The following is an 11,085-nucleotide window of genomic DNA, read 5'->3' as shown; positions in this document are numbered from 1 at the left end:
GTCTGACAATTAACGAATAGTGAATAATGTAATTAAAGTGTTTAATTAATTATTCATGTACCGTTGAAGCTTCAAGCTATAGGTCCATGAGGTCTCCTTGGTAGTTCAAAAGGATTTAGTTGAGAATCAGTTTTTAGGTTAATTTGAATTGTTCAAATTAGTAGAGTGATTTAATTATATATGAGATAATTAAATTGTTTCAATTATATATGATATAATTGTGATAATGTATTTGATACATTATAGCTTATTGGGAGGAAATAAAAATTTGAATGATATTCAAATATATTTTCTATGAATGTGATTCATAATTGTTAAATTTAATATAAATATGATTTATATTAAATGTCATAAAATAGAGAAAATAAACTATAGTTTATATTGTATGTGATACAATATTAAAACTATATGCTATATGTTATATTTGATATAACATATAATTTAATATAAATATAATATGATAAGTTAGTTATCATATTTATCTATATTTTATTATTATTATTTGAATAATAAGGATGGGAGTTACAACTCTCTCCCCTTCTTTTCTCTCCACCCACTTTATTGGAGGTGGTTATTCAATTTTGCAAAAGGAGAATAAAAAAAAAAAAAAAATAGTTTTTCTTCTTCTTCTATGTTGAATTGTGTTGAACGATTGAGAGAGTGTTACAGAAAATTTCTATGAGTTTGCCTTGTGTGTGAAATCTCTCAATCTTCTTCTTCCTCCTCCTTAAGACTTATTCTTCCAAATCAAAATAGTTAGAACCCACCACTCTTAGGTTTTCACCTCAAGAATGCCAAGGATTCCATTGTTGTTGTGTTCGGATTTTTGTTCGAGGTTTCGTTGAAGAAGGTCTTCAAGAGGTTCGTGACTGTTCGAGGGATTTGTGAAGAAAGGTTCTTCAAAGGTGATATTTCTTGAACTTATTTCTTGTAAAAGCATGTTGTAAGTTATTTTAAATGCATATCACTTGTATGTCTACTGTAAACTTAGTATTCGATAATTAATGAAATTTGGACGATCCGTTTCGGCTCAAGGTTCTCCTCATACGAGTTCCTCACTTAACTCACATCATTTTTGTCTTTTGTCTCGTGAAGTTACTTCACAAGACGAGCTTCACGAGAAATGAACTCAACGAACTCAACTTCACGACACAAATTTAAATCCAAAACATTAACTTAGGCAGCAAGCCATATCAGCATTTAAATCATCTACTTGGACAGATCTGTTAATTTAAATAGTTATGTTAACGAAGAGGACCTTTTAAACCTATTATTGAAAACTTAAGGACTAAAACAGCTAATTTGAAATTTTAGGGACTAGACACACCTATTTCAAAAACTTGGGGACTTTTTTCCTTACAAAAACATATATATGTATCTTCATTCAACCAAATTATATTTCACTCTATGAAATTATGTTTAAAGTATTTCCAACTGTGTCTATCATATTTGATATTTATTATAAATTACCAAATAAAGCATATATATAACTTTGGTCATTATATCTTTCATTATTTTTCAATTTCATATCAAATATTTACTATTTAAATTTAATTAGGAGTATTTTTAAAAAAAACTATGTCCTAAGGATTTTTAACTACATATGTGTCCTCTAACTAGTTAATTTAAAAGATTTTTTTTTATAAAAAAATTCTAATTAATTAAATTTCACTATTTCTCATCACTATTAAAATTATAATTAAAATTTTACTTGATAAATATTCTAAATTAATCCATGGACATTAATGCTAATGATTGAAAGTGAGTATTTAATTAAAAAAAGTTAAAAGCGTAAATCTTGAAACGTATGGACAAAATAAAACTCAAAACTCAAGGGTAAAATTATAACATTTTGAAACTTACGAAGTAAACTGAAACCAAATTCAAAACTCAAGGACTAAAGGTGTAACATTTTGAAACCTAGAGACCAAAGGAAAACTAAACTCAAAATTTATGAACCACAAAGTATTTTTCCTTTTTTATATACATAAAATAGTTTGTTGGAGTTCTGAATTGCCTATATTTGATGAAGAGCATGTTGGGTTGTCATTGCTCTGTCATTGGTTATTGCATCAAAAAATGTGTCACTGGATGATTCTCAAGATGTTGATTCTGCAAATTATTTTTTCTTTATATGGAATATTCTATAATTTTATTTCTTTGGGATGTTCTCCTTATTTATGGTATGTCGAATTTGATTGGAGTTATTTTTCCTTCTTTCCACTGTGTCTATTTAAAGGCAAGATGATGTCTTGCTAGGGTTGCCATTTTTGTGTTGAAAGTGAAGTACGATTGTGCATTTTGGCTGAACAACAAAGTTCTCTGTGATCTTAGAGTTTGTGAAAGTAGGAAGTTTAATCAATATTTAGTGGCATGTTGTATCATTGTTCATGAAGTGTTTGAATCAATCTTGAGAAGAGATCCTTGTCCTTAGGGGAGCTTAAGGTATCATTGATTGAAAAGAGATTTTCATCCTTAAGGGGATCCTAAAGTAACATTGACTTAGAAGGTCTTCTCAAACTTGAAGGAGCCTAAGTTTATCAAGTAAAATTGAAGGTGAAAAGATAAAGAGGGTGTCTCACACTTAGGGAGAATCTAAGTAATTCTTCACTAATATTTATGTACTTAGAAGGAGTCTAAGTTCTATTGAGAATGAATCTCACATCTAAGGGAGCTTAGATGATCAATAATAAGTTAAGTCTTACGTGTGTCACTATACTAGTCATTACTTTACAAATAACTACAACATTGTCAATACTTGACTTTTTTACATTAGTGAATTCATCTTTTCCAGACATTTTCTTAAATGTAGGTGATATATCACCGAACTGGATTACCAAACTCTGTGTGTTGTTCGCTTATTTTATTATTCGTATTTTATTTATTATTATGTGATTGTCAAAACTATCTATAGAATATTCATATTTGGGTAACGGATCACCTTTAATTTCATACTTATTACATTATCATGAGGTTTCCACAAGATGTAACTTAACTACTTTTAATCTTTAGATTATTACGTGCCACGCAGACAATGGTCTCTGAATGCGCGGGGAAATTATTGATGGCATAGCCAACTTATCGACGTCTTGCAAATATGGAACCATATCACATCGTTGTTAATGGTGCTTCAAACCTCCCACAAATGGCTTCTTCTTCCTTAATTTCTGTGCAGCACAACCATTTTTTCTCCTCCGACACTCTCTGTAAGTTTTCATCAACCCTTACTACATTCAATTCCCCTAGTTTATCGCGTGTTCCCACTTTCTCTTCTCCCAAACACACACTTCGTTTAGTTAAAGTAGGAGATGGAGTTGCAGGAGAATTTTCTACTACCAAAAACCGTAAACCTCCGAATAGACCTTCGTCTTCGGTGACCCAGAAGCTAAACAAAAATGGGTCTCCTCATTTAGGGTATGGAAATGAAACTCTTGTTAAGAAATCTGTGGAAGACCTTGTTAATTTAGAAGTGGAGGAGAGAAATGGGAAAAGACTTGAGAAGGGTAAAAACGCGAGGAATAGCTCTGGCTCTGTTAATGGAATGAAAATGGGTACTGGGATTTCTTTCGTTAAGACTAGAAGTGACAGTGGTTCACTGAAGCTTTCTGGGGGTTCAAGGGATGGTGGGAAAATTAAGGAAAAGAGAAAGCTAAATCAGGTGGTAGAGGAGAAGGAGAAATTATTAAAAGGGAATAACGATATCCCATTTAGAGCAAACTTGGATATGTGTTCGAAGACAGGGGATTTCATGGGGGCAATTAAATTGTATGAATGGGCTCAAAGGGAAGGAATTAAGCTGCAGCAATATCATTATGCTGTCATTTTGTATCTTTGTTCCTCAGCGGCTTTAGGTGTTATTCAGCCTGCTAAGAGTGGTAGTGTTAACCGAACTTCAAATTCATTAACTTTGTCTAAGGTGGGTTCTAATGAAAATCCCATTATACTGGATGAACAACATTCCTCCAAGACTAGCTATGTTTCAAAGAGTGAAAGTTGTGGAAGAACAGAATTGAGTGCCCAAAATGATAGAAGTAACTCAGATGGGATGATTGAAAATAAGGATATAGTTCATACCAATGGATCTATGGTGCCCAAAGCTTGGATTTTGGATGAGAAGAGCCATTCTAATATTTTGGTAAATGAGGATATTAAAAAATATGCTCTCGAGAGGGGATTTGAAATCTACAAGAAAATGTGCACAGAAAAGATCCCAATGAATGAAGCAACCTTGACGTCTGTGGCTCGAATGGCAATGTCCATGGGTGATGGGGATATGGCCTTTGATATGGTGAAGCAGATGAAGCCATTAGGACTTAATCCTAGATTGCGCTCTTATGGCCCTGCCCTTTCTGCTTTCTGCAAAAATGGGGAATTGGATAAAGCATTTTCAGTTGAGAAGCACATGTTGGAGCATGGTGTCTATCCAGAAGAGCCTGAGTTGGCAGCACTTTTAAGAGTAAGTATAGACGCGTCTAATGCTGAGAAGGTGTATTATTTGTTGCATAAACTAAGAACAAGTGTAAGACAAGTCTCGTCCTCTACAGCCGATCTTATTAGTACCTGGTTCAAGAGCAAAGATGCTGCAAGAGTCGGAAAAGTAAAATTGGATAGAAAAAGAATAAAGAAAGCAATGGAAAATGGTGGTGGAGGTTGGCATGGACTGGGATGGTTGGGAAGGGGAAAGTGGAGTGTATCATCTACAAATGTTGGAAAGGATGGCTTGTGTAAATCCTGTGGGGAAAAATTGGCAACAATTGATCTTGATCCTATTGAAACTGAGAATTTTGCTGAATCTGTTGCAGCTATAGCCACACAAAGAGAGAAAAATTCAAGTTTTCAGAAATTTCAAGTATGAGAAGTCCTTTATGTATTGTTCTTCATAATCTCAACGTTCTAAAAAGTTATATGGAAGTGATTTTTTTTCCTGCAGAAATGGCTTGAATATTATGGACCATTTGAAGCAGTGATTGATGCTGCTAATGTAGGTTTATTTAGCCAAAGAAAATTCACACCATCTAAAGTAAGTTATCACCATCAGCGCACAATGGTACTAATCATTTGAACAGTTTTTCCCTTTTTTGTTCTTGTGGAGTCTCATTTCTGGCCATTGCTTTAGGTCAATTTAATTTCCAACGGGATACGACAGAAGCTTCCTTCAAAGAAGTGGCCACTGATTGTATTGCATAACAGGCGAATCACTGGACGTAAGATGGAAGAACCAGTTAATAAAACATTGATTGAGAAGTGGAAAAATGCTGATGCACTATATGCAACGCCTACTGGATCAAATGATGATTGGTGAGAAATAATTCCTCAACAATTGCATCTACTTGTACAAACTACAACAATACACGCATCTACATACATTAACTTTACAGTTTGATGAATAACGTGTGAAATCTTTTCTTTCATCGATGTGAAGCATCAACTAACGTATTCTTCAGGTACTGGTTGTATGCAGCAATCAAATTCAAGTGCTTAATCGTGACGAACGATGAGATGAGAGATCACACGTTCCAATTACTTGGAAATGATTTCTTCCCTAGATGGAAAGAAAGGCATCAAGTGAGTAAAGCTCCTCCAAAGAGAACTCTCTTAGTAAAAAAGGCTTTTCAACAAACTTAATTTTCCCTGTCCAATGCTTCCCATTTCCATATCTAAGTAAATGAGGTCGAGAATTGTTTTCTATTTTTAAAATGATTGGCATTGGTTGTTTTAAATGATTGCTAATACAGAACGTTCTTGGTTTCTTATTGGCAGGTGCATTTTAGCTTCTCTGCTACTGGTCCAGTATTTCACATGCCTCCACCATGTTCCGTCGTAATTCAGGTCACCTATTATAATAAGTCATAATAATAGATTGCAAACATACAAACATGTCTCTCTGTGACTAGGAAGTAGGAACGGAAGAAATGTGATGACTTGTCTCTATATGGCATATCTTTTGTCACAATCTCAAGAATTAAATATTTAATAATACGTTTCATCGTATAATTTGTTAACAGGAATCGGAGAAAGGGCATTGGCATGTGCCCCTTGCATCAGAGCAGAGTTATGAAGAAGATAGAAAATGGTTATGTATTACAAGAGGGAATTCACAATCTCACATGATCATGAGGCAAGAGCCTCCACACAAAGTTGAAGGTACTTAATAATTCCTTCACCCAGTAGTTCCTCATTGGAATACATTTATGACATGTTTGAGAGTGATTTTGAAATGGTTAAAATCATTTTTGACGTGTTTAATATCACCCTAAAACACACGTTTAATCACTCAAAATCAATTAAATGTTGAGTTTTACATTTTGAAATGCATTTTTCATACTAAAATTGCTTTTAGATATTAAAAACATTTTCTAAATGATTTTGAAAATGATAAAAGTGATTTTAATCATTTTAGAATCACTCACAAATCACAAATATGTCATTTGCTGGTTACTTAAGCAGGCAAGCACTATCCCAAACCATCGCTCTTTAGGGTGACTATGTTACCTTGTGTTGTCTCGGAGTTCTGATTTAAAATCTTAGACTTCTCCATAAAACATTGGATTAACTTACAAGTTTCCCTGTCAAATACTGTTGGATCAAAGTGGTTGCCACACATGATTAATCGGGTCTTCGAGCATAGCTCAACTGATTTAGACATATACTTTTTGATCAGGAGGTCAGAGTTCTGAATGATTAATTTGGTGTGTTTTAAATTGGCATGGGACATTCAGTACCAAAATATTCACCATTAAGCGTATGATTTTTTTTTTTTTTGAAAAGACTACCTATGATATTGACTAACTTTGTTGTGGCACCTCTTGGTTTGTGTCACAACATTATTTCTGAATTACGTGTCTACCTCTCTTTCAAACCTCTTCTGTTTTTCTGTTAATCTAATCTGCCCATCATCATTGAACAGAACCGCAGCCTCTTCTTCTCAGCAAAGGAAATTTGGGAGCTCGAGCTGACGTTGAGATCAAGAAACAACCCTCAAGTCAAGTCCACACGAGAACTTCACAGGAAAATTACAAGAGTCTCAAACAAATACTTTCTGCAGCTGTGTTCTTGAACAAATGCAACTTACTATTAGAAATAGAGGCCGCAGAAAAGCGTGGTGGCTGCACCATAGACTTTCAAATATGAAAAAAAAAAATGGAGAGATATCTTCCATGGTTGGCCACCATACCAAATTTCCCTTTTCCATTTGCTATCTCAGTGCTGTAACTGTAACTCAGATATTCTTCACCTAACATATCAATGAGTAGTGAAAAGAAAGGGGAAAAGAGTTTATCATAAGATAAGTGGTCATGAGAATGCAAGTTTCAAAATTTTGGCATTCAGCAACGAAACCCATTCGTAGAATAGCTTCTCGAAATTGTAAAATTGTACCTTTTATTGATATTCGTATAAAGAAGCTTTCAACGGGTATTTACAATCTTGAAAAAGCAAATGGGTGTCAATGATACAAATAGAAGTCACGGGCTGAAACTATATCTGTCATTTTCTCTTTCTTTGTTTTTGAATTTTTATTCAAAATATTGTCAGATTCTCTCCCTTCAATCGTTTTCGAACTTTATCTGTTGCTTTTAATATCATTCCAAGTTTGATTTGTACATATTAATCACAGGCCTACAGTCATTATCTTTCTCTTATCAGAGACAAAAGCTCCTTTCTCTTCCTCTTGTTTGCGAAAGAAAAATAGGCATCCGCTTCTAGGGAGCTTTTACAACCATTTTAACTTTTCATATCTGTTCAAGCACGGTGAGGAGAATGTTGAGCTCTATATCTTCTGGTGGTTTGAATGCAGAAGGGGCGGCTGAGGAAGCTACTAGCTTTCAGAATGCTCTCCTGGTACACCTTGCTTATTCCCTCTTTAATTTCATCTCTTATCTGCAAAACAAATTTGCATTTTTCTAAGTAAATATTGTATGAGCTTCTCTGGCTTTTTCCATTTTGGAACAAATTCAAAATCTCAGCAGAAAAAGGAAAGAAAAAAAATACTAAGGAAGGGTATGATATGGTTGAACTTTACTGGTTTTTTTTTTTTTTTTTTCATGGGAACAAATTCAAACTTTCTGTAGGGGGGAAAAAAAAAAGAATGGCTATAAAAATGAATGAACTTTACTGGGTTTCTTTTCCCGGAACAGTTTCAAACACTCTGCAGAAAGAAAAATGGGAAGGAATGGTTATATGATGTGAAACCCAACTGAAGTATTGTGTTTGCATATTGGTTGAGTTTTGAGCTGTACCATGGAAAAATATTTCTTTGGCAGTTATTCTCAACTGTGTAGCGGGGATGATAATTTTCTAAAAATATGCAGAACTTAAAAGCACTTTATGCACATATTAATTAGAATGGTTATCAGAACAGGCTCTACAACATATATTGGTATATGTAACTATTTGATTGGCATCACACCTTTGTTAGGTAATTTATATATTCTTTTAATCGTGCGATCTCCAACACCATGCGTAAATTTTTCATTTTTAATCATTTGGGTTTCAGGAACTGAAAGGGTTGCGTTCCCAGCTTCATCAAGCGGCAGACTACTGTGAAACAACGTTCCTGAAAACTAAAGAGAAGAATGAGTGAGTTTGTTCTCTTTTTGTATTGAGGCAAATTTCCTATGGTTAAAATTTACTTTGAAAATGTTTATAGAATTGAAAAATTAGTAAAATAAGAACAGTTAGTGTATATTGAAAGATATTAGTTAAAGAAAGTGTATGCATAGTGGAAGATGAACAAAAGAAAGTGGATAGGAAATGAAAGAAACTGCATAAAGGTAAACATGACAAAAGAAAGTGTGTGTAAAGATGGATATTATAGGGGAAAAGTGTAGGTAAAGAAAAGTTGGTTTGAGAAGGTTCATACTGAAAGAAAGTTTGTATTTTGAGAAATTTCAAACGTATATATTTTATGTAAAAGTACTTTTAAACATTCAAAAGAATTTCTAACTTGGCTAAAAACACTCCTGTAACATACCGTGAGCTGAAAATGATACCAGTTTACAACTGCAGAGTGCTGGAAAACACAAAAGAGTATGTATGCAGGGCCATGGTAACTGTGGTTGATCATCTTGGAAATGTCACTTCCAATTTAGAGAGCTGCATTTCTCAGACTAATGCCTTCAACGAGGTTGAGCTTCGATTAAACTGCTTAAACCAAGTATGTATTCTCTGATTCTTAACTACAACATTCATTCAGACGTATCCTATCGCATGTTTCATTAGAAACCTTTGGTTTTTGGCAGAGGCTCCTCACCTGCAAACAATATTCTCAAAAGCTTGAACTATGCCGACTACGTTGGAGCGAAATCCTGCCTAGGTATCATCCCCGCTACGTCTCTCCTGGTGAGCAATTACTCTCTCTCACACACTCATCTCGTTTGTCATCTCATTTAACAATAACACCAATCTATAGCCATTCATTTCAATAATTTCTTTCCATGGTTCTGCTGTTCCAGTTAGCAAAAATGCTGAGCAATTAACTCGAAGTTCGAGGTGCACCTTTTTTCCTTAGCTCATTTTTTTCCCTCTCAATGATCAACATGTAGATATATATAATGTTTGTGTCTGACGGCTTGATTACAGTATGAACCAGTGGAGAGACTCAAAAGACCTCCCGTTTGCGAAGACCATTGATAACTGCAAGCCGGACATTTTTACAGATAAGCCAATGCCAGTTCTGTTGTACAAATTCTACACGTATAATCTCTCCCTTTCCAAAAACTTAAGTCATAGATTCACTTCAAAGAAAGATGACAAGGAGAAAACAATAGGTAAACTTCAAAAAGGTAAAAATTAAGTCCTATTACAACCTGACGATATAAATGAGTATGACAATTCATTCACTTGATAAAGTTTCATATCTTGGGTGTTTTCAAGATGAGATTTTGACTAAATATTTCAACAGTCATTAACTTACTGGACTAAAAGGATGGGATTTTGGAATGATATTCTTCTTCTTTTCCTTGTTTTAGCAATATTACCAGCTGGTGATCATGGGTTTTCAGTGCAACCAAAAGGTCCAAATTCTACATTTTATTTTCAGGTACATATCCCATGGTGATCTTTAATGAATCTGTTTTAAGCTTTTGGAAATTTCCCGTTCAGTTGTGTGTTTATTGTTTAAATTTTGGATTTGCATTTGCAGGTTTCTAATCAGAAGCGTGGACGCCATAGAAAATCAAAACTTGGGAGTGATATATTTTCCCTCCTAAAGCGAACTAAACAAATAGCTTAACAAAAGATAAGCTTTGAGAATGCATTGTAATAATTCTTTGAGCATCAATGCATTCTTTTTAATATTCTCTTAGCCCTTATCTTTACTTGTTGACTAGAATATTAGCACGAGATTGAAAATAAATTTTGATAACTATTTAGACCTCGTTTTTTAATCATTTCGTTTTTTTATTTTTGGCTTTTTAAAAATTAAGTTTATTTTCTCACATTTTTTTACGTTAGCATACATTTTTCTTAAGTATAAGAGTTGAATTTTTAGCCAAATTTTAAAAACAGATACAAGACTTTAAGAACTATTTTTTTAGTTTTCAAATTTTGGCTTGGTTTTTGAAAACAGAAGTAGAAATTAGATGAAAAAACAAGAAATTTAGAGGTGGTAGAAGTCTTTGTAGGCTTAACTTTCAAAAACTAAGAACAAAAAATCAAATGATTAACAATGACTCATAATTTTTGAGTTTTTGAAAAATTAAGTTAGAAGCATTACTTTCATCTATAAGTTTCTTTGTTTTGTTATTCATTTTAAGGTAGATCATTGAAAATCAAGCCAAGTTTTGAAAACTAAAAATAGTATTCTACTTAACGACTATTTGGTTTTTAAAAATTGTATTTATTTGTTTGCAAACAATTTACAAGATCTTAACCAAATTTAAAAAACAATCTTTAAATTGTTTTCTTTTCTTTTCTTTTTTTCTTTTTAATTTTCAAATTTTGATTTGGTTTTTTGAAATCATTGATACGAAGTAGGTAGCAAGTTAAAGAAAAGGGGCTATTTGGGAATGGGTTATTATAATCCACTTCATGTTTGGGATACCAAATATATCGTGGTGTGTACAGCTATTTACAATCTATAAATAA

At 33.4% G+C, this 11,085-nt stretch overlaps 2 protein-coding genes across 4 annotated transcripts; both read left to right on the top strand.

Moving 5' to 3' along the window:
* Positions 1-3,034: 3,034 nt before the first annotated feature.
* LOC120071377 (proteinaceous RNase P 1, chloroplastic/mitochondrial-like) lies at positions 3,035-7,289 on the top strand. The gene is made up of 7 exons (XM_039023624.1): positions 3,035-4,849; positions 4,931-5,020; positions 5,117-5,298; positions 5,445-5,565; positions 5,761-5,829; positions 6,006-6,144; positions 6,908-7,289. Exons 1-7 carry the CDS (start codon positions 3,098-3,100, stop codon positions 7,129-7,131), a joined length of 2,577 nt encoding a protein of 858 aa, XP_038879552.1. The 5' UTR covers positions 3,035-3,097; the 3' UTR covers positions 7,132-7,289.
* Positions 7,290-7,600: 311 nt separating this feature from the next.
* Positions 7,601-10,385, top strand: LOC120071378 (probable protein ABIL5). Of its 3 annotated transcripts, none has more exons than XM_039023626.1 (8): positions 7,601-7,839; positions 8,495-8,577; positions 9,007-9,154; positions 9,240-9,339; positions 9,453-9,489; positions 9,580-9,767; positions 9,969-10,039; positions 10,142-10,385. In XM_039023626.1, the coding sequence occupies exons 1-8, from the start codon at positions 7,759-7,761 to the stop codon at positions 10,229-10,231; spliced, it is 798 nt and encodes a 265-aa protein (XP_038879554.1). In that variant the 5' UTR covers positions 7,601-7,758; the 3' UTR covers positions 10,232-10,385. The 3 variants fall into 3 exon arrangements, with proteins under 3 accessions (XP_038879554.1, XP_038879553.1, XP_038879555.1); XM_039023625.1 differs by having other exon boundaries at positions 7,602-7,839; positions 9,580-9,782; XM_039023627.1 differs by having other exon boundaries at positions 7,782-7,839; positions 8,994-9,154; positions 9,580-9,782.
* Positions 10,386-11,085: the final 700 nt, after the last annotated feature.

Source organism: Benincasa hispida, chromosome 2, assembly GCF_009727055.1.
Source record: "Benincasa hispida cultivar B227 chromosome 2, ASM972705v1, whole genome shotgun sequence".
Lineage (NCBI taxonomy): Eukaryota > Viridiplantae > Streptophyta > Magnoliopsida > Cucurbitales > Cucurbitaceae > Benincasa > Benincasa hispida.
This window is presented reverse-complemented; position numbering and strand designations above follow the sequence as displayed.

Bases quoted from the DNA above. Each gene is read 5' to 3' on its own strand.
- LOC120071377 (XM_039023624.1), top strand. From the start codon at position 3,098: ATGGAACCATATCACATCGTTGTTAATGGTGCTTCAAACCTCCCACAA. The intron at 4,850-4,930 runs GTATGAGAAGTC...TTTTTCCTGCAG, and splicing joins CAAGTTTTCAGAAATTTCAA to AAATGGCTTGAATATTATGG. The intron at 5,299-5,444 runs GTGAGAAATAAT...CGTATTCTTCAG, and splicing joins ACTGGATCAAATGATGATTG to GTACTGGTTGTATGCAGCAA.
- LOC120071378 (XM_039023625.1), top strand. From the start codon at position 7,759: ATGTTGAGCTCTATATCTTCTGGTGGTTTGAATGCAGAAGGGGCGGCT. The intron at 7,840-8,494 runs GTACACCTTGCT...TTTGGGTTTCAG, and splicing joins GCTTTCAGAATGCTCTCCTG to GAACTGAAAGGGTTGCGTTC. The intron at 8,578-9,006 runs GTGAGTTTGTTC...TTACAACTGCAG, and splicing joins AAAACTAAAGAGAAGAATGA to AGTGCTGGAAAACACAAAAG.